General features: G+C 38.2%; 1 protein-coding gene across 4 annotated transcripts in view; it reads right to left on the bottom strand.

Annotated features, from left to right (window-relative positions):
- Nucleotides 1–24,460, bottom strand: part of LOC150101846 (uncharacterized) — a 229,860-nt gene that overhangs the window by 126,709 nt on the left and 78,691 nt on the right. For all 4 annotated transcript variants that reach the window (XM_090400253.1, XM_090400256.1, XM_090400254.1 and 1 more), the window contains exons 3-5: nt 21,277–23,112; nt 1,411–1,877; nt 599–745 (exon numbers count right to left, since the gene is read on the bottom strand). In XM_090400253.1, the coding sequence (XP_090256379.1) occupies nt 599–745; nt 1,411–1,877; nt 21,277–23,112 (2,450 nt within the window). The remainder of the gene's footprint in view (nt 1–598; nt 746–1,410; nt 1,878–21,276; nt 23,113–24,460) is intronic.

Raw genomic sequence — 24,460 nt, 5'->3', positions numbered from 1 at the left:
TCTCCATATATAAAAATTTTGATTTTCAAAACAATTATTATTAAGTGACATCTCCAGGGACTCTTCATGGGAGGGCACTCCATTCTATACACCCCATCATGTAGTTTATGCGACTGCGTTCCATGGAATACTAGGATTTCCCCATAGTATACAGACATTCAGAACTTGTATTAGTTATAGTTTCTGATTTAACAAAAATTCTTCAATGAATTGGGGAAAAATACTAAATTTTTATTAAATTGACTTATTTATAGAACAGTTATGTTACTTTATTTTTTTTAATATTATGTATCCTGTTTTCTTGATTAGAATTTTTACAGGTAATAGTTCATTGTCATAGCTCCTTTCTTGTAACTTTTTAATGAAAATTTTAATACCGATCTTGTGAAAAACAAATTTTTATGTAGGGTTCCATGGTGTCAAAAAAAAAAAAACCTCAAGAACCACTGGTCTGTTATCCACTAACTGTATTTTGTCTGTATATAAAAATAAGAATTCTGAATTCATATGTCAAGAAAAATGAACTTTTTCTTCCCTATTTAATAATATATATTTCTTTCCCTATTTCTTTATTCCAAGAGTTAAATAAACCACTCACCAACAAAATGCACAACAAGAACAAGCATGCTCCTGCTATAGCTGAAATAGTAATGGCTGCTATGATTCCTGAATTTGCATGGAATGGAACAGTTGTATCTGCTGCAGGAGGTTCATATTCTATTTGGTATATTTTAACATTGATGACCTATATAATAAGGAGACATAATTAAATAACATGATAAAGCTGCATGATAAATGAAAAAGACAGCAAATTTCTTTGATTAAATAAATTCAAAAATATTATTATTACTGTTATGCTTCACTTCAAAGACTCACTGCAGGAAGTCACACCATTCCGCACAGTTCACCACCTACATTACTTAATATATTATGAACTGTTTATTATTCAGAAAGAATCATTCAGAAGATTATCTTCTTCTGAATGATTAGAATGATTAGAATCTCATATTAGAATTACCCAATAATGCTAATATTGCCCAGTAATACCCGATTAATGCTATGTGAGGACAATTAAAAATCCATCCATATATATAAACTATTCACCTATCATTTCTGCAATGATTCTAGAAAGAATCCCCTCCCCACCTTTTTTTTAAGCACAAAGAACTTAATCTATCAGTTGTATCTATTGTCCAGCCAGTTTCATTGCCTATCTTGCAAGAGGAAAAATCCATATGAATATTTCATATAAATATTTTTATATGAATATAAAAAATATTCATATGAAATATTCATTAATTTGATTTTTTGTTCAAGTACAGTACATGAAAATGTTCAGCATGAGAAACAGTGAAAGTCAATTTAGATCATATAGAAACATTTAAAAATCTCTCATAAAAGACTTCTTACCTTATTATAGAAAACTGTTCCATGTGCTGGTACTCCTTTTTTAAGTATAATCCCACATATTTCTGTCATTTTATCATCATATACACCATCTTTATCAGTCACAAATATATTTACAACAATAGATGGATGCCTTCGACGGCGTACTAAGATTTCATTATCTCTACGAGGTTTGCATTCTTGCAGATTGCTGAAAATAATTTGGTATGGTTGGATTGGTTTTGTATATTGGGATAAAGATTCTGATAAATGTTTCCTGAATTCATCCAGATTAGCACAGAACTCACTCCAGCTCATACTGATGGTAAGTGCAATGCAAACTGGGAGACTACTACAGTTTTGTTGTGGGGGAGTTGAGACACTTGAAGATGGCTCTTCATTTAATGTATCACTATCCACAGTCTTATATACATGAGTAGGAAATGAACTTGATATAGGAGACTGGAATGAAGAAAATGAGCTGAATGTTTCTGCAAAATAAAGAAAAAAAAACTTATACAAATAAATGAAACTATGCCTTCAGTAAAAAAAAAGTTTGGCAAGAAATGAGTTGAATGAATTTCAAATTAGTATATTTACAATTAAAATATGCCATGTAAAACCTGGGTTAAATTCTTGTCATTACCAGAGGAATCTATATATGGGCTTTTTTTTATTGAAAGTTAGTTAGTTAGCCAATGTTATATGGAGGTAGCAGGATGTTTCTTCCCACATTCAGACAAATTGGCCTTAGAACATGTGCAATTTACAGGTAAAAAAAATACTGTTAGTGGCAGTAGATTGCACTGTATATAATTGATGGATTGTGATGCAGTGTAGGGTGGTTTGGGTAGAGTAGGATGCCCTCCAGTGATCAGTTCTTGGAGGTGTCATAATAAACAGAACACTACAAAAATACAACCTTAAAGCCTCCTTTAAACCTCCTGCAAAATTAAAGAATGTATTCAACTCATCGAAGGATCCACTTCCTCTGCTGGAGTATACCTTATTCATTGCACCTGTAATTTGCCCTATATAGGGAAAACAGGATGCACAATTCCTATCAGAAAAAAAGGAACATAAATGACACATTAAATTTAATAACTATGGTAAAGCTGGTCTTTCTGATCATGCCCAGAATACTACATAAAATTGACTGGAAAAGCACCTGCTGTTTACATCACACCAAAACGTGGTATGAACGTAATTTTATAGAGACCTGTGAAATTCTTATCAACTACCCTCGTTACAATAATGATGGTCTAAAACTCACAAGAATATGGAAGGCACATATTCTACCCACATAACCTCCTTAAGATCAATTATAAATATCACTGTAAGTAATCTAGGATCTTAAATCTAATATAACAATTCCCATGTTAAATCAGGACATCATTTTTTCTGTAATAAAACTATCTATATGAAATTGTTCTTTGATGTTGTCATAAATAGAATATAACTTTGATGTAGTTATTTTATTTAAGTTATTTAATTTTTTTTTCCACTAGAGGTCAGTCCAGTAGAATAATCGTTGATCAAATCATTGTCTCTTTGACATACTGTGGAAAATGTAATATAGCTTGTCTATATATATATATATGTGTGTGTGTGTGTGTGTGTGTGTGTGTGTGTGTGTACTGCAGATGATGACCTTAATATGAAGATCAAAATGTCAGGAAATTAAAATAATTATTTCTAACAAAGTTGTAGAGTTCATAATTTGTCTAAAATGAATGCTGATCACCGTGTAACACTAAAGGAAAGGTAAATGAAGGTGATGCAGAGTACCTGAAGGAAGACTTAAATCAACTAGTAGTATGGGCAAAGATAAATGGCCGCCAGTTTAATGTAGCCAAGTGTATGGCGATGCACTTGTGATCTCTTTCTTTGAAAAGAGATCACAAGCTGTGTACTATTATTATTATGGGCAACTCCAGGGAGTCCTTAGACTCATCGAGGGAGGCCCTAACATCATGTCAAGAACAACTATTCAACATTCACACAGTATCCATCATACTTCGCCTTGAACACATTCACAGTCATGGCACCCACAACAGACTATGGAAGCTTATTCCACTCATTCACCACTCTTCAAGTAAAATACCTAGCTGTAACACCCTTGCTAACCACACTCTTGCTCAGTTTCCATGGATGGCCCCTAGTCCTCCCACCACCAGTCCTGTTCTCAAAAATATCCTTTAAATTAACCTCATAGAAACCCTTCAGTAATTTGAATGTTTCAATCATATCACCCCTTTTCTGCCTATCAACCAATTTCTGCAACCCACAAATCTTCAACCTATTCTCATAAGGTACATTCCACAGACCTGCTATCATTTGGTCACTCGCCTCTGGATCATCTCAACTCCTCCCCATCAAGAAGAAACCCTGGTTGTCCAAATCTCGGTACAGTTGTCAAGATGGGGTTTTATCAAGGCTCGATACAGAGGAACAATAACTTGCTTGTCTCTGCTGTTCAAAGTATTCTTCAGTAACAAAGTGATTTGATGAGCTGATTTAGCCACTTTTGCAATGTGCCCCCTAAACTTCAACTCCCTATCCACCAACACTCCCAAATCCCTGGCCTCGTCAATCTCCTGGAGTACAGTTCCACCAATGTGGTATACCACTGCTAATCTTTTCACCCCAAAATGCATAACCTTACATTTTGCCACATTAAAATGACATCCATTCTCCTTAGCCCAGTGCTCCAAACTATCCAAATCATCCTGCAAAATTTTGACATCTTCTGCATTCACTATTGCACTATCCAGCTTTGCATCATTAGTGAACAAATGAACCGTTCCTCTCAGTTCCTTCCCTTTATTGTTAATGAACAAATTAAACAGCAGTGGTCCAAGAACAGAACCCTGTGGCACACCACTAGTCACAAGCCTTCTTTTGGACTCTACTCCTGAATAAACTGCTCTCTGATATCTCTCCATCAACAACCCTCCTATCCATCTCACCAACCCTATATCCATCCCCATATGCTGCAGTTTACTGATTAAAATTCCCTGTGGTATCCTGTCAAAGGCCTTAGCAATGTCCAGCATAATCACTGTAAACCCATTTCCCTTATCCAGTTCAGCTGTCACTGTGTTATAAAATGTGAGCAAGTTACTGAGGCATGATCTACCCTTCACAAAACCATGCTGTCCCTCATACAGTATCCCATTATCATCTAACCATTCCTGTATTTTCCTCTTGACTACTTTCTCCAAGACCTTGACAACGATTCCTGATATGCTGATTGGTTGGTAATTTGCAACAGCAGTCTTGGAACCTCCTTTATGCAGTGGAACTATTTTTCCCCTCTTTCCACCCCCTCGGGACTAACCCAGACCATACTCAAATTAAACAAAATGGTCAAGGGCACTGACAATTCTTTAGCCACTTCACGTACGACATGAGCTATACCCGAGTATACCATCCAGTCCCACAGATCTATTCACATTAAGGTCTTGTAATAGACTATTCACCTCCACTTCATTCACCACAATTCCCGCATAATCTGTTGGTTCCTTCATTCCTGCAATATCATCACCTAGATGATATACTCTTGCAAAGTGCATATTGGAATCACTCAGTAATTCCACTATATCAACTGATTCGGTTACCTCCCTACCATCGGCATTCCATAAAATCATTCTGCTGTATACATTTTTCTTTTACTTGCAACATATCGAAAAAATTGCCTGGGATTCTCTTTAGCTTGCATGGCCAATTCCCTCTCATAATCCACATTTGCTTTTCTTACCACACTCGTTACCCTTCTGGCCTGTGCTTTATATTGTTCGTGTGCCTGCAGGTCACCTTTCTCCTTAAATTTCCTCCACAGTTGTTTCTTTTTTTTGCAGCTCAAGCTTGATGATGTTATTCATCCATTTAACCCCTACTATTTGTTTTACTATTTGAACTCTAGGTATACAGTCAGCCATTACCTCCAACAGCAGTTTTGGAACCTTAACACTCCTTAACCACTTCCCATGCACTATGAAAATCCATCCCTTGCAGTTACATGCCATATCACTGAACCAAGCAATCTCCTAAGCTTGTCATACTTACCAGCCCGGTAATTCCACATGTACCCTGTCTTAATTGAAGATTCCACACATTTAGCCACCTCCCAGGTCAAGAACCTATGATCACTCTCACCAATTGGTGACAACGTAATCATATTCATTACAGTCAAATTCTCAGATGCAATTACTAGGTAAACACTCTTGAACCCCCTAGTGTTTTCCATTACATGATGTCGCAGACAGTTATCCCTTAATAACTGCATAAAATCCAGTTCCTTCCTCCCATGTGTCCTCTCCTACTTCCAATCAATGTTACCATAGTTGAAATCCCTCATAATAATTACTCTCCTTCCACTCATTGCATCTATTTGCTTATGCATACTATCTATCTATTCCATCACCTGGTCTATAGCAGCACCCAACTAAATATTTTGTTCTGCTAGTCTCAATCTCACACCAAATAGCCTCAAATGTGCTCTTTTCTCTATCCTGCAGTTCAAGTTCTATTCTCCTTGGCTGCAGTTCAGCTATCATCAATAACACTCCTCCCCCCATTTTATTCTCTCTGTCCCTCCTGAACACATTATACCCCTCACATTCTATTCCACTAGCTATATCATCTTCTGTCAGCCATGTTTCACTAATGCCAATAACCTGTGGCCAGGAAGAGCCAACCAAGGCAAAAAATTCTACAGTTTTGTTTTTCTACATTTTTTTCTACATAAAAATTCTACATACTCATGTTCCTACTACTCCTGGCATTAGTATACATGAAATGCAGAAGCCCATTAGTCCCACCCCCTATCTTGATGCCTTATACTAACTATCCCATTCTGATTTGTTGTCTTTGTACTAGCCCAGGCATATTATACACATTCTCACACTCAACTGCCTCCCTGAAGCCTACATATCCACTCTGTCCCCCCCTTAACAACTCTAGTTTCCCTGATTCTGCACATCCACTTTCACTTCATTCAATAACACTTTTTCCAGTCTCCCACCAAAACCATTCATACGCAAACCATCCATCTTGTATAAATCCTTTCGCCCATCAAACTCATTCCACACATCCACACCACTCCTCCTGCATAATCTGCACATAGAATCATTTGCAATTATGGCTCTCCTTCTCAACTCTTCTCTGTCAGACAAGATAGTGAGGCAACAGACTCACTATCTTAACTCTCTCACTCTTTTCTTTTGCTGCCTCTAGTAATTACTTCAAGTCCTCTCTCACAGCAATTTTTTTTCCTTTTAAATCATTCGTTCCTGCCACTACTATCATTTCTTTCACCCCTCTGCTTTTGCGCTCTAATAAACTCACTTCCATCCTTAATTTTCGCACCCTGTTAGTATATGATTTTAACAAACTCTCATCTTACTAATGAATCACCGTACAACACTCGCTGATCATACTGTTATTTTTCTTATCATACATTTGCTTTTCATTAGCTGATGCGCTCGGTAAACAATTTTGCAATCACTCCAGCTGCCGCTTTGCCCTATGTATCACTCCGCACAACTGTGCAATCTCACTCATTGCAACTAACTCTTCATTTTTTTTTTATCCGTTAAACCATTCTCTCACTCTGTATTTTTACTTTCACTCTCAACACTGCTCTCAAAGCTATCTGGTACTACATCGCAAATTCCTATCATATCACTATTTTCTATCACATTCTGGATTTCATCAACGACATCAATCTTGTGACCTAAGACACACTTCAAATCCTCACTTTCCTTACACTTTCAGCACACATTCCCACGACTATCATTATCGAACCAAACTCCAGCCACTCTTGGCAAAGCGCACATTTTGCGGGGGGGGGTGATTGTGGACAGGGTACTGAAGTTTAGAGGGTATATTACAAAAGGTAACAAAACAGCACACCAGATTATGGTTGTTGAAGAATGCACTAACAAGCAGGGATAGAGAAATTATTGTTCACCTTTATAACACTTTATTAAAGCCACATCTGGACTACTAGATTCTATGGTAATGAAGAAGTGGTGAAAAGGATCCAAAGGTGAGTGACAAAGATTGTGGCAATTCTATGGAATGCTCCCTATGAGAATAGATTAACAATCTGTGGGCTTCAAAAATTAGCTGATAGGCAAAAAAGAGGAGACATGATAGAAGCATTTAAGTTATTAAAGGGCTTTTGCCTTTTAATAACTGAAATTGTCAATCCTATAAAAATAGGATTGACACTGAAGACTTTTTTTTTTTAGTAAATGGGAAGAAGGGAGAGAACAAGGGATCACCCATGGAAGTTGCATAAGAGTGTGGTTTGCTAGGACTAATTTTTTTGCTTTGGACGGTGGTGAATGGGTATAATTGGTTGCCAGAGTTGGTTGTGAGGTCTTCATCAGTGAATGAGTTTAAGCAGAGGTGTGATAGGCATTTTGTGAATAATGGATCTCCCACGATGAGTCTTCTGACTCCATGGAGATTCCTGTTTAATAATAATAACAATAATAAGAAGAAATGCATTCAACTTATTCAACAAAAATGAAAATATAAAATAATTACAGGTGACAAGTTGGTAGAAGTTATATGCATCTAATGTCAAGAGAAAACTGTGCAGGATTTCCATCTCTGCATGTTAAAAGTTTATGTTCCACTTGGTTAGAGTATAATAAATTTAGTTTAATCCTTTATCCAAGTGTGAGCAAACAAAGTTTGCGCCTGAAAGTATCTTCAGGACTGGGTTAAGATGGTACAACACCAGGGCAACTCGTTGCAAAGGTGGAGCAAGCTACCAACACTCCTATCTCAGTATCTCCTATAATGCAAAACACATCTCCTTGCGGATATGTCTAATGTTATGCATTATGGGAAGGGCCACTACCCAGACTAGTTTCGACCTTTATTGAGATCTCTTCAGTGGGAGCCAGGCCCAAGTGGAGATATCAGGCAGAAGCATTAGTAGGTCATCTCTACCTATAGGAATTGCCAATTGGTGTGCCACCCTTTTTTAATAATTTACTCTGGATTTAGAGAAAGATGTTAAAAGTTTATTTTCCACTTGGTTAGAGTATAATAAATTTAGTTTAATCCTTTATCCAAGTGTGAGCAAACTTGCTCCACCTTTGCAACGAGTTGCCCTGGTGTTGTACCATCTTAACCCAGTCCTGAAGATACTTTCAGGCGCAAACTTTGTTTGCTCACACTTGGATAAAGGATTAAACTAAATTTATTATATTCCATTTCTGCATGTTTACTTCTGCTCATGCTAAGAAATTCAAGGAAATTTCATGTACCACTCTGATTTCTGCTCATGGTCATCAGGCCTTCCATTGGAATTGCTATAGTTTATTTCTTGTTTATTTTAGAGAAAGTTCACAGCTGAATCTTGAGATATCTAGCAATAATCTTATAAGATTATTGCTAGATATCTCAAATATCATCTGAGACCAACTGGCAATGATGGTGATACACTGTCATGACACAAGTTCAGTTTAGTCACTTTCTTTTAAATATAGACACGAGTTAAAAATAAAACACATGAGTTACAAAACATCTGGATACCTCCACCCCAACAGTACAAGATATTTTCATGTTTTGCCACATTTTTATGCACTTTCTCTCCAAAAATGCATAGTCATTTGTGATGTGTCTGTAGCATTTTAAAATTTTGCTAAAAAAAAAATTGTACAGTTTATATCTGTATAGTGGTTTCAATTTCTAATAACTGAAATTGTGACCTAACAAAAGAGTGAGCCATCAGCTTTATGAGTGCTCCACTAAAATGTGAAGCACTCATAGCTTGATGGCTAAAGCAGAGTCTTTATATATTATTATTATTATTACGTGACAACTCCAGGGAGTCCAAAGACTCATCGAGGGAGGGCTTACTCTACAGCTCCCTGTCTCCACCAACTACACGACTGCAACTACACCGACCACCACCACTAGTATTTTCACCGACAATCGCAAACATTCATGCCAAGAGCGGGATTAAAACCCGCAGCCTTTTTGATTGGAGAGCAGATACATTAACCACTTGGCCAACCAGTCCATGACAGGCATTTTCCTAGCTGCAAATTTCAGAATTAATGAATGATTGCTGTATGAATAACTGTAATTCTTTTGTTTCTCTTTGACAGAAAAACAGTTTAAAAAATTTGGTATGCCATTTCCTGTGTCTGAAACTTTATCTGCGTCTATTATTGTTCATAGCATAAAATTTCTGTGGTGTCAAAACCTCATTGTGGAAGAACTTCACTGTTATACATAATGCTCATCGAATAATGCCTTAAACTTGTTCCTTGTCTCCATGCTTGACATACTTTCATGCAACAGATTACAACCAGCTACTTTCTGAGCAAAAAATTGTTCCTTACGTTCTGCTTCATATTACTTTCCCTACATTTCAGGAATGGCCTCTTATTCTGCTCCATGAAAAAATCAATTTCAAATTATTAATCATTATTATCAGACCTCGGTGGAATCAAAAGATTCATCATGAGAGGTTCCACTATCACACCCATGGTTCATTATACTGTGCCTTTAGCACTTCACACTCACGACACTCTCAGTCAGTGCATTCTAATCTCCACCACTCGATCATATCCTCTCCCTTCTCTGCTAAATACTAAGCTCTGCAAACTGCATTTTCTCAATCTTTCTTCATACTAAACATTTTAGAGATCAGAAACTACCTTAGTCTCCAGACCCTTTCCAAAATGCAAAGAGTATTTTATGAAAGAGGATGTAAATGAGTTATTAGAAGAAGCAAAACTGAAGAGCGAGAAGGTGAAGATTGCAAATCTCCTGCCATGCTGATAGAGGTGAACTGAGGAGGAGAGCATTGGTAGCAAATGAATCAATATGCAAGTTATGCAGAAGGAATGATATAGGATTTGTTGATCTGGTCTGTGTTTGATAGAAAGAAGGATTTGTATAATGCTGATGGACTGTGTCTAAATGATTTTGGTGTTAGGTGTCTAGAGAGCTTTGTTCACCAAACATGCTGACGTGCAAATTCAGGGAAACTTAAGCAGTTAAGGTGGAAGCAAGTGAGTTTGTGTGAAGGTACCCATGAAGCCAGTGAGTGTGAGAAAGACCAAGTGAGGAATCTAGTCTCTCAAGCAAAAATATCAAATAGGGTAGTCAATTCAGAAAGCATCTAAGCAGTTAGCCTAGTGGCTATGCACTTTGCAACTATATGCCTGGGGAAGGAGTGTCCTGGGCTCGATTCCCATTGACGACGGGAGAAGCTTATTATTATTATTATTACCACGGGCTACTCCAGGAGTCCTTAGACTCATCGAGGGAGGCCCTAAACATCATGTTCACACAGCTGTTCAACATTCTCACAGTATCTATCATACCTTGCCTTGAACTCGCTCACTGTCATAGCACCCACAACAGACTCTGGCAGCTTCTTCCACTCATTTACCACTCTAAAAGTAAAGAACCCAGCTCTAACACCCCTGCTAACCAAGCTCTTGCCCAGCTTCCATGGGTGTCCCCTGGTTCTCCCACCACCAGTCCTGATCTCAAAAATATCATCTGAATTAATCCTATAGAATCCTTTTAGCAATTTGAATGTCTCAATCATATCTCCCCTTTTCCGCCTATCAACTAGTTTCTGCAACCCACAAATCTTCAACCTGTTCTCATATGGTTCATTCCATAGACCTGCTATCATCTTAGTCACTCGCCTCTAGATCCTCTCAACCTCCTCCCCATCAAGAAGGAACCGAGGTGACCAAATCTGGGCACAGTAGTCGAGATGAGGTCTTATCAGGGCTCGGTACAGAGGTACAATAACTTGTTTTTCTCTGCTCGTCAAGGTATTTTTCAACAACCAAGTGAGTTGATGAGCTGATTTAGCTACTTTCGCAATGTGCCCCCTAAACTTCATCTCCCTATCCACCAACACTCCCAAGTCCCTGGCCTCATCAATCTCTTGGAGTACAGTTCTACCAATGTGGTATACTGCTGCTAATCTTTTCACTCCGAAATGCATAACCTTACATTTTGTCACATTACATTGACATCCATTCTCCTTAGTCCAGAACTCCAATCTATCTAAGTCATCTTGCAAGACTTTGACATCTTCTGCATTCACTATTGCCCTACCCAACTTTGCATCATCAGCGAACAAATGAACTGTCCCACTTAGACCCTTCCCTATATCGTTAATGAACAGATTAAACAGCAGTGGTCCAAGAACAGAACCCTGTGGCACACCACTAGTCACAGGCCGTTTTTTGGACTCTACTCCTGAATAAACTACTCTTTGATATCTCTCCATCAACCACCCAGCTATCCATCTCACCAACCCTATATCCATTCCCATATGTTGTAGTTTATGGATTAGAATTCCATGTGGTATCCTGTCAAACACCTTTGCCAGGTCCAGCAGTATCACTGTAAACCCATTTCCCTTATCCAGTTCAGCCGTCACCTTGTTATAAAACTTGAGCAAGTTACTGAGGCATGATCTACCCTTCACAAAGCCATGCTGTCCTCTGTACAGTATCTCATTTTCATCAATCCGTTCCTGTATTTTTCCCTTGACTACTTTCTCCAAGACCTTGACAACGACTCCTGATATGCTGATCGGTCGGTAATTTGCAACCATAGTCTTGGATCCTCCTTTATGCAGTGAAACTATTTTCCCCTCTTTCCACGCCTTCGGGACTAAGCCAGACCTGAGACTCAGATTAAACAACATGGTCAAGGGCACTGATAATTCATTAGCCGCTTCATGCAAGACCCGTGCCGGTATACCATCCAATCCCACAGATGTATTCACATTAAGGTTCTGTAATAGACTATTCACCTCCACTTCATTCATCACAATTCCCATATAAACTAATGGTTCCTTCATTTTTTCAACGTCACCACCTGGATGATATACTTTTGCAAAGTGCGCGCTCAGTAACTCCACTATATCGACTGGTTCAGTGAACTCTTTACCATCGTCATTCCTTAAAATCATTTTGCCATGTACAGTTTTTTTCTTGCTTGCAGCATATTGAAAGAACTGTTTGGGATTCTCTTTTGCTTGCATAGCTAGTTTCCTTTCATAATCGGCTTTTGCTGTTTTTACCACACTCGTTACCCTTCTGGCCTGTACTTTATACCGTTCGTGTGCCTGCAGGTCACCCCTTTCTTTAAATTCCCTCCATAGTTGTTTCTTTTTTTGCAGCTCAAGCTTAATCGTGTTATTCATCCATTTAACCCCTCCTTGTTTCACTATTCGGACCTTAGGTATACAATCAGCCATAACCTCCTGTAAATGCTCTTTGATCACTTCCCATGCTCTATCGACGTCCAGCCCTTGCAGTTGTACATGTCATGGCACTGATCCAAGCAATCTCCTAAGCTTGTCATACTTTCCAGCATGGTAATGCCACACATACCCTGTCTTAATCACAAATTTCACACCTTTAGCCACCTCCCAGGTCATGACCTTATGATCACTCTCACCAATAGGTGGCAACATGGTCATATTCATTACAGTCAAATTCTCAGATACCAGGTCAAGCACTCTCACACCCCTAGTATTTTCAATTACATGCTGTTTCAGATAGTTATCCCTTAATAATTGAATAAAATCCATTTCCTTCCTCACGTGTATCCTCTCCTCCTTCCAATCAATGTTACCATAGTTGAAATCCCCCATAATAATTACCCTCCTTCCACTCATTTCATCAATTTGTTTATGCATACCACCTTAAGGATCTTCCTCAGCCATAGTCAAGTTAGCTGGTCTTGGGTGTGGACAGCAGGGTTTTTCCTTCAGTTTATCTGGGTTTTTCATCTTGCAAGCAGGCAAACCGGCCCCATAAACACCGTCAGGAATACTTAAGACAATTCCTCCAGCCACAGGTCTGAATTGTCAGCTATGCCGGTCCTGAGCCCGGACCAGTGCTGCTGCACGGGGAGGTACAGCATCACCTCAATCCTCCCTATTTTTAAATAGGGAGGATTGAGGTGGTGCTGTACCTCCTTGTAAAAGGGGCTCACGGCTGTTGAAAATCACCATACAAAATGAATGAATGAATAAATTCAGAAAGTAAAAGGTGTGTGTGTGTGTGTGTGGTGGTGGTGGGGGAATAAAGGGATGTTACCGTTTCTATATGCTAATGCCAGAAGTATCAGGAACGAGAGAGAGGAGTTTTTGGCATTGATTAGTGCAACCTCTTCAAAAATGTAGAAAGTTTTTTACCTTGGGTATACTATATATTAAAGATACCAAGCAATTTTATAAACTTAGTTTTAATCCATTTCCCAAGTAAGCAAACAAGTAGGTAAGTCAAGTTTGTGTCTGAAGCATTTGCAGGTCTGAGGCAAATCGTGGTAAAGGTGGAGTAAGCTCTGATCACTTTCCTTCCCTTAATGCATAGCATCATACATGTCTGCAAGGAGATACTAAGGAAAGTGATCAGAGCTTACTCCACCTTTACCACGATTTGCTTCAGACCTGAAAATACTTCAGGCACAAACTTGACTTACCTACTTGTTTGCTTACTTGGGAAAAAGGACTAAAACCAAGTTTATAAAATTGCTTGGTATCTTTAATGTAAACCTCGTCAAAAGTTATAGGCATTAGTGAGACCTGGTTAACAGCAGACGATGTAGTTACAGGGATTGAATATGAAGGATTTAACATTTTCAGGGAAAATCCAGAAGATATGGTGGGGGAGGAGTACTGCTGATGATAGCAGATGAATTTCAGCTAAAAAAAATAGGAGATAGGAGGATCGCTGTTCATTTGAAGCAGTCTGGTGTGAGGTCAAGGCCAATAAGACAAAATATACGGTTGGTTGTTGCTATAGGTCAGGGAGTTCCACTGATGATCTGAAAGACATACGGCAAATTAGTAAAATGAGTACAGGTCGAGTGATTATTGTGGGAGACTTCAATTATGGAGATATTGAAAGGAAGAAAAAACACATGGCAGGAAGGAAATGGAATTTATACACCTACTGAGAGATAATTATTGAGGCAGCATGTGATGTAGGGGACTAAGGGCATGAGAGTATTTTACTTGCTCATAGGATCGGAAGAGCTATACATAACCAAGGTGGCCACATTGCCTCTGATCAGCGTGCCCATGCGATCTTGACTTGGGAGATTATAAAACATGAGGAATATTCTGTTAAGGAGTATATGAAGAACTACATGGTAGGTGATTATTACAAGCTTAGGAGGAAGCCTAAATCTGTACTATGGCATAAAACACTACAAGGGAAGGGAAGGATGTTGGTAGTGCATGGGAGATAGTTAAGAGTTATCTAGAGAAAGCAATATTAAATTGTATACCCAACATAAGGAGGGTTAATCAGCTAGAAGTTAGATGGATGAGTAATATCATTAAGCATGAGTCGCAGAAGATGAAAATGCTGTGGAGGGTATATAAGGAGAAAGGTGAGCAGCAAACTCATGAACAGTATAAGTCTCAGACAAGATAGGTGACCAGCATGGCAAGAAAGACAAAATCAGATTATGAGAAGACTAGCCGAGTAGGCCAAAGGAAATCTCAGAGTTCTTTCATTATGTGGCAAGTAAGAGGAATAATGACTTTGGAAGATTAACCTTAATGAGTGATGATGGTCACAAGGTGACAGAAGCAGATAAAATAGTTGAGTTACTGAGTGACCACTTTCCATGAGTATATCATCCAAGTGATGTTACTGCTGTAACTTATGTAACAGACACTGATGTGGGAACAGAGGTGGATGAATTGGAGGTTCTTAGGAAAATCCAAAATCTCAATGTCAATACAGCTGTGGGATTATTATTATCATTCAGGCCTTCATGGAGTCAAAAGACTCATCATGGGAGGTCCTTTCTAAGAAACACAAATCTATCAAGACTCATCGAGGGAGGTCCCTCCTAGGAAACACAAAATCTATCATACCACTCCTTAAATACATTGACTGTTCTCGCTCTCACCACTCCATCAGGCAATGCATTCCATAGTTCAACCATCCTCCATGCAAAGAAACCACTCCTCACCCTCTTTCTCACAGTTTCCTTTCGTAACTTCCAGGGATGGCCCCTTGTCATCACTCCTTCCCGCTATTCAACCAAGTGAAAGAACTCCCCAGTGTCAACCCTGTAACCATCTCTCAACAGTTTAAAAGTCTCAATCATATCACCCCTCCTTCTTCTATCCACCAAACTCTGCAGTCCACTCTCCCTCATAACTAACATTCTACAGTTCTGACACCATCTTTGTTATCCCCCTTTGTACCCTTTCCACAGTTAATTTATCCTCTTCAAATCCTGGGGACCATATCTGAGAACAATAGTCTAAGTGTGGTCTGATCAGAGTCTTATACAATGGAATGATAACTATTTTATCTCTGCAGGTCAGTGTCCTTCTCATTATTGCAGCAATCCTCTGCATTACCTTCACTACCTTTGCAATATGTCCCCTAAATTTCAGGTTTCTATCAATCATCAAACCCGGATCTCGTCTCTCCTACTTCCTCCAGTTTAACTCCTCCCATAGAGTATGCAACGTCCCATCGATGTGTCCCAAACCTCAAGATGGGATATCAGCTTGCAATTTGTGGGAATGTGCAAGGGAATTGGCAATTTCTCTGATGAGGTTCTTTAATTGTAATTTTTAGCTCTAGTAGACTTCGAAGTGAGTGGAAAGAAGGTAAAATAATTTCCTTGTATATGAGAGGTTCTAAGATTACAGTAGCAAATTATAGACCAATCAGTATCTCAGGCATTGTGGTAAAAGTACTGGAAAAATTGGTCAAAAAGAGAATTCAAGAGTGCATGGATAAAAATATGATACTGTTTGAGGGTCGGTCATGCCTTAGTAATCTACTATCATTTTATAATAGAGTAATAGCAGAGTTGGATAAAGGAAATGGCCATATGATGGTTCTATTTCATTTTGCAAAGGCATTTCACAGAAATCACATGGAACTCTCTCATGCAAATTAGAACAAATGGGGATAAGAGGGTGGCTGCTGGAGAGATATCAAAAAGTGGCATATGGAAGGCAGAATCAAGGCAAAAACAGGTGACTAGTGGTACTGCAAGGTTCAATGCTGGGACCACTAATATTTAATTTGTACATAAATGATATAGGGAATAACCTGAAAGGAAATATTCAGTTGTTTGCCGATGATGCAAAATTAGATCAAGTAATAGCTAATCAAGGTGATGAGGAGAGCTTGCAGGACTATTTAAATAGGCTGTCAGTATGGGTAAAAGATAATGGATATCAGTTTAATGCAGAGAAATGTAAAGTTATTCATTTTGGGATAAATAGATTACAAGCTGGGTACCACATTGATGGAACTGTATTCCAGGAAATAAATGAAACTAGAGATTTTGAGGATGTTGGTAGACAGAAAGTTTAGAGTACATATTGCTAAGGTTGTTAAGGTAGCTCATAAGATTACTTGCTATTGAAGAACATACTAATGAGTGGAGATAAGGAAGGTGTTATTCCATTTTATAAAGTTGGATATGGATTACTCTGCTCAACTCTGGCAGAGTAATCCATACTCTTGGGGATGAGGGGAAGCAGTGCAGAAGATTCAGAGGCTAGTGACCAAGATGGTGAGTGGTCTGTGGAATGTTCCCTATGAGGATAGACTGAGGGTGTTTGAACTGCAGAAGTTGGTTGAGAGGAGAAAGAGAGAGGATATGATAGAAACATTTAAGTTGCTTAAAGGGTTTTCTAGGATCAATGCAGGGGAAATGTTTCAGCACTTGGCCAGAGGGGCTAGAACAAGAAGTCTTCCCTGGCAGTTGAATAAAGGTTTGGTTATTAGGGGTGTGAGGAGTAGATATTTTTGCTTGGAGAGTTGTGAATGAGTGGAATGGTTGGCTAGAGTCGATTGTGAGTGCTTTGTCTGTTAATGGGTTTAAGGAGAGGTATGATAGAGGTGATTAGTTCGGGTCTACTGCAACGAGTCTTTGGACTCCGTGGAGGTACCGATACAATCTCATATATCATGTCAATACACTAAATTATTTGTCAATGATATCACTCCTCTTCTTGTTTACAGAATTCTACAAATGGAATTTTTTCAGTAGTCTTCTTTCTTATCCAACATTCCAGAGACCCAGCACCACTTTAGTTACTCTCACTATTTCCAAAATATCTCCAATTCTTCAAAAACCAGGTGACAAAATCTGTGTGCTCCACTTGTACACAATATATACATACATACATATACACACACATGGTCTCATCAAGGCCTTGTACAGTGGAACCTCTTATATTTCTATATATCAACATGTTTCTCATCATTACAATAATTCATTGGCTTATTATTACCATCCCAAGGCCTCATGGAGTCAAAGACTCATCTGGGAGGTCTTTTATCACACACACACACAGCTCATCATACCGTGTTTTAAACACATTCAAACTCTTTGCAGACACCACATTCTCAGGCAAGGCATTCCAATCATTCACAACTCTGCATGAAAAAAAACCAGCCTCTCACTCCCCTACTCACACCCTCTTTATACAGTTTCCAGGGATGACCTCTGGTTTTCCCCTGATCTCCCACTATTCTCTGTAAAACTTCTCCATCATTGATCCTATAACAACCCCTTACCAACTTGTAGGTCTCTATAATATCTCCCCCTCTTCCTCCTGTCCACTACACTCTGCAAATTACATCTTCTCAATCTTCCTCATACTCGACATTCCAGAGGTCGGAAACTACCTTAGTCAGTCTCCTTTGGACCTTTTCCAACATCTCATCCATTTCTGAAAACCCGGTGACCAAATCTGGGCACAATAATCCATGTGTGGCCTAATCAAAGCATTATACAACGGAACAAGAATCTCCCTACTTCTACACTCCAGTGTCCTCTGCATCATTCCCAGAAGCCTTTGTGTTGTCTTCACAATTTTGGTGATGTGTCTCCTAAATTTTAGATCCTTATCCACTATCACCCACAGATCTCTTATTTCCTCTACCTCCAATATATTCTCACCAAGCATAAATTCTGCATCCCATCTTTGTTTTCCAAATTTTAAAACCTTATATTTTGCAACATGGAGCTCGCATCCCCATTTCCATGCCCAATCACTCAATCTATTCAAGTCTTCCTGTAAGGCCACAACATCTTCACTACACTTCATGGTTCATCCCAACTTTGCATCATCTGCAAATAACTGAATATCTCCATCCAAATCTTCACCTATATCATTAATATACAAGTTAAATAGTAATTGCCCTAAAACAGACCCCTGAGGCACTCCACTAGTGACTTTCCTTTTCCTGGATATTGCACCCCCATACACAACTTGTTGATACCTATCAGATAGCCAGTCTCCAATCCAATGCACTAATCTAATATCCAACCCCATCTTCTCTGGTTTGACTGTCAACTTATCATGAGGTACTCTATCAAAAGCTTTTGTGAAATCCAAGTATATTACTGTGTATCCTTCTCCTCTGTCCATGGAAGCAGTCACTTTATTGTAATAAGTAAGTAGATTACTAAAACATGACCTCCCTTTAGCAAATCCATGCTGTCCATCAAAGATTATACCATTGTTGTCAACCCAACTCTGGATCCTAGTTCTCACAAGCTTTTCCAACAACTTAACCACAACACCTGACACACAGACAGGCCTATAGTTTGATGCTTGAATTCAATCACCTCCTTTATGAAGTGGCACAATCTTGCCCTCATTCCACTCCTTAGGAACTTGACCAAGTGCAAGACTCGTATTAAAAAAATATGTCAAGGTAGGTGTCAACTCTCTGGCACATTCCTTCAGAATACGTGGTGATATATTATCAAGTCCCACAGCCTTATTTACATCTAGTTTACTCAACTCCCCAAACACCTCTTGCTCACTTACAGTCAGTCTCTCCTCCCCATCATCAACTGCTCTTAATCTCTCCATGAAGTCACATTCACAAGATTGAAAGATCTTTATGAACTGCTCATTAAGTATCTCCACCACACATTCTGCATCGGCTGTCTTTATACCATTTTCTCTAATCAATGTCATCCTTCCATAATTATTCTTTCTTTTGCTGGCTACATATCGAAAGAACTCTTTAGGATTCTTTTTGGCTTCATTAGCAAACTGCAGTTCATACCTCTCTTTAGCTACCCTCACCAACTAAGTCACCCTCCTTGCTTGGTCTTTGTAGACCTCATGGAATTGGTTATTTCCACTTCTCTTATGCTGCCTCCACAATGCCCTTTTTCTCTGTATCGCATGCTTAATCTCTTTATTCATCCATCTCACGCCCACCTTATTTAACCTTCTGACCCTTGGAATACATTTAGACATTGCATCTATTAGATAGTTTTTGAAAATCCCCGAAGCTGCATTGATCTCTTTTCCAGCTAACTCCTCATTCCATGCTACACCCGCAAGCTGTCTCCTGAGCTCTTCATAATCACCCCCCCTTGTAGTTCCACATATACCCTTTTCTCTCAGAGGGCCTCGCACTGCTGGCAACCACCCAGATAATCACCTTATGGTCACTCTCACCAATTGGTGGATGATTAGACACCTCATTTACAACTACATTCTCTGATGAGATGACCAAATCCACGACCCTCAATCCTTGTGTGCCCTCTGTTACATACTGTCTGGGATAGTTATCCCTCAAAAACTCAAGAAACTCATTTTCTTTACTTCCAGTTGCTATCTCATCATCCAGTCTATATTGCCATAATTAAAATCACCCATAATGATCACCCTTTTCTTATTTACTTGGCTAATTTGATTGTACATTTCATTATCACCACCATCCACATTACCTGGTTTATAACAACATCCCACCAAGTATTTGATTCCATTCACCTCTATCTCACACCATACTGCCACAAAACCACTGGCACTATTTCCCTCTTGCATCTCCACTTTATATGGACATAACTCTTTTTCTATCATCAATAGCACTCCCCTCCCTTTTTACCCCCTCTGTCCTCACGAAACACATCATACCTTTCCATCTCTATTCCTGTCAGGATGTCATCCTCTTCCAACCATTTATACTCGCATTTTAGCACATTGTGACCCTAAATTCATATCCTTGCCCACCGCCACCTTCTATAGTTACTCTTTTTTGAACCATTTCCAAAATATCACCAATCCCCCTCAAAAACCAGATGATGAAAACCTTCAAAATATTCCCACCAATTTGCAATATTCCAACAGGTGGAATGCACTATCTGAGAGCATAGCTAGTGTGAAAACAAGGAACAAGTTTAAAGTATTGCACAGACTACACTTATGCCATTCTTACCTTCCAAATTTTAAATCTTATACTTCACATCACTGAACTGTTAGCCTCACTCATGTCATATCATCCTCCTCATCCATGGTTGAATGAGGAGGAGGATGATATCCTGACAGGAATAGAAATGGAGGGATATACACAATGTTTTTCATGAGGACAGGAAGGACAAGAATGGAGAGGAAGTACTGTTTATGATAGCAAGAGAATTTATGTCCACACAAGGTGGAGATGCAAGGGAAAAACAATGACAGTAGTTTTGAGGCATTATGGTGCGAGGTGAAGGTTGACAGAATGATCTTGGATATTACTATAGGCCAAGGAATGTGAAGGATGATGACAAAATGTATAGGCAACTTGGGTTAATGAACAAGGGAAGGGCAATCATTATGGGTGATTTTAATTACGTAATACAGATTAAAATGAAGATATATCATCCTGTAATAAGGAAAATGAATTTGAGTTCTTGAGGGATGACTATCTTAGGCAGTAATAAATACGATAAAAATTAGCAAGTCACAGATACAAATTTTTGTTTCTTTAATTTTAAGATTTGTCTTAATAATTAAGGGTAATTATGAACATTTTTAATATTCAAGTTTTATCTAACATGCAATTCATAAAACTCTTGACAGATGCTTACCTGTTGCTTTGGAAGAAAAACTTGCAAGTAAAGATAGCATTTCAAGACTTGAATAATTCAAGTCAATGGCTGTTTGAAGATTCATTTGTTCCGTAACATAAGGTGACATCATAGATGTAAGTGATGAGGAGGGAATAGCAGTAAAACTATACTGTGGGGAAACTGAATGTAAACTATTTGTAACTTGCATGAAGGATGATTGGACAGGTGTATCACTAAAAAGAGTGGTGCTTACTGGTATGCTGTAATAGTCAGTGTCAGACATAAATTCTTGAGATCTCTCTTTTTCATTAATCACTGAATCAGAGATATTAAAAAGAGCTATTGTTGAAGAGAGTGTTTCTTCTTTTTCTTCTTTAAAAATTACTGATGCAGTTTCATTTTCTATAAATTCTGCAGTGTAGTTCAAATCTTGATCAAAAGAATGTTGAGTGACTGGTTCAGTGAAAGAGATCTCTTCAATAGAAGGATGTTCTGCAGAAAGTGAAGATGTCTCCCTTGGAATGAGACTCTGCACTATAGGTGAAATGAACTCACTTGAATTATTCCATTGGGAAAGTAATATGTGTAAACCGTTAGTCTGTGATACCACTTTGGTTGGTTTAATAAGGTGAGATATATCCTTATTTTCTTTATCCGAATATCTGAAAGTGCTCCACTCTTCACTAATATTAACAGCAGTTCCTACTGTACTAAGTTCAGTCTGACTTGTAATAAATGGCACACTTTGAACTGAAACAGGAGAATACATGAAGGTTGCATCTGTAAAGCTGTTATCTGTAACTGATTCAAAAACATCTTCATATGGGGTTGAACTTAATGTGTGCATAAAAACTGAGGTAGAAGTGTGTGGAATTAGTGACCCATAAAGATGAGTTGGTAGTTCTGAAAAACTAATTGTTGCTGTCTGAGTGATGTGTGTTCTGGGAGACTGGTAACTGGTGCTCTCATCTGGTTTAAGTTTCATATCTTTCACTTCTTTAGTCCTTTCAATAAGGGAAATTTGATTCTGATCCAGATTATGATCTTTAAATTGAGCTGTAATTACTGAGGAACTCATATGACAATGTTGATGATCACACATAGTTTCAACAGCATGCCATGTTGATTTAAGTTCAATAGCTTTATCTGTCCCCATGCTGGGTGCCATTGTTGTTAAATTTTCATTTATGGTAGGACCATTATAATTGGATGAATAAGAACTGAGATTAGTTATAGCTGATATATAATGTGTTTTCTGTGATTCACTATTTGAAGCTGTATCTACCAAAGATGCAAGCATTCCAGAAGAAGAGGCAGTAGATTCTTCAGTCACTATTTTTGCTTTATGGAATTCTTCAGAATTTGAGTCTAGAGACTGTACATTGTGCATAACTGTAATATTTGTCGGTACATTCTTCTGATTAGTTTCACTTGAAAGAGATCGATTACCCAAAATTTCATTCTGTTCGTATACAGCTGATGGAGTTTGACCAAGACCAGCATCTTTTTTGTTTCCTGTATCTTCAACTTCTTCAGTGGTTCCAGACAGCATACCATCTTGGCTCATATCTTCAGAGACTGGCATCTCACTTGACTCTCCATTACTTGTCTGTTCCCTGCCTCCATGAAGGTCATCACGTTTGTGAAAAATTTCTTGTGTCATGTTATTTAAACTGGAATTTGAGATTTCTTCATGCTCCTCTTCACCATTATCATTCTTTTGGTTACTATTCTCATTTAATGGATTACTGTAATGGAAATTATCTTCTTGTGGGGCAGGTGTGACCTTCAAGTCATGAGAATCACTTTCTGCAGCAACTGAGGAAATATCTGAGGTGGTAGTTGTGATGAATGCTAATAAAATATTGAAAGTACAAAATTAATGAAAAGCTAAAATCATTAAAGATATTTAATTTAATTTATTTCATCTTAGATGCAAGAGGTTGTAGTTAATATTTCATTACTGTCATCATTATGAAATTTAAAAATTACTATACAATAGAAACTGTTATGGAAACTTCTGGTGCAACTAGTCTGAGATACAAGTATGATCTGAGATGAAATATCAGATTAGGGATGACAGTGGATAAGTAACTAATTGGGAGGGTGGGGGTATAAGTGTAGTAGACCAAGAGGCTACTGTTCTTTTAATCTACAACCTTAATCTGATCCCACTAGGACTGCTGTGCAAGGTCTGAACACCTGGTGTCTTTGGATGTCAGAATTTGGGAAAGGTCTACAGATGGGCAACTAGGACAACATTACACCTCTTAACTGTCACTAATGAAAACTGATTGTGATAATGTATTCTGTAAAGCTTCATAATTAGTAAGAGAAGAGGTAACAAGATGGAGACATTTAAACTAATCATGAAGCTTTACAGATTACATTATTGCAATCAGTTCTCATTCCTTTGACATGCTAAAATTATTCAGCATGTCAAAAGAGGAGGAAGAACCAAAACCTCCCACCATGAGATTTACACCTGTCTTATATTAGTACTGTGAGTGAGTTAAGGGTTAGATAATTCTGAAACCTTGCTCCTGAAGACCGAACATGAAACGTTCACAAGCCACTTCAGGCCTCCAATAAGCAGGGTGTAGTCTAAGATTTTCACTAACATTCTTTCCACCATAGTGTAGATTGGAGAGTAGAAATGCTATCCATTTACCCAATAATGCTGGTGGGATAATGTAGAGTTAAGGAAATAGTTGTACCACTATGAGGCCTTGATGAGACCACTCATGAATGCTTATTCAAATTTGATAACTTGGTTACATTAATTTGGAAACTTTGAAAAATGTCCAGAAACAAGTGAGAAGCAATATCAGAGCCATTTAATATTGGTTATAGGGAAAGACTGAGGTTAATATAAATTGCAGAGTTTAGTTGATAGTAGAGAAAAGTAATATAACTGATCTATTTAGGTTGGTAAGAGAATTTTAAGGATTAATGTAGAAAATATCATACATAAATATTATGCCAAAACGGTTGGTTGAGTAGACCTTCAACTATAGGCATGGATATGTGTGAATGTCTTTAGGTGGAAAACAAATTTAATTCCCAGGTTAAACCACACTTCTCCTCTTATCAGAAGCCCCGAAGTAGCTTGAAAAAAAGGTACTGTGTTTAGTCTCTACAGCAGGATTTCTGAATTGCATAAAAAGTAATGAAAAATACAAATAAATAAAAATAGTAAATA

Source organism: Typopeltis vanoorti, chromosome 11 (assembly GCF_054136105.1).
Source record: "Typopeltis vanoorti isolate ZY-2024b chromosome 11, IOZ_Tvanoo_1.0, whole genome shotgun sequence".
Lineage (NCBI taxonomy): Eukaryota > Metazoa > Arthropoda > Arachnida > Uropygi > Thelyphonidae > Typopeltis > Typopeltis vanoorti.
This window is presented reverse-complemented; position numbering and strand designations above follow the sequence as displayed.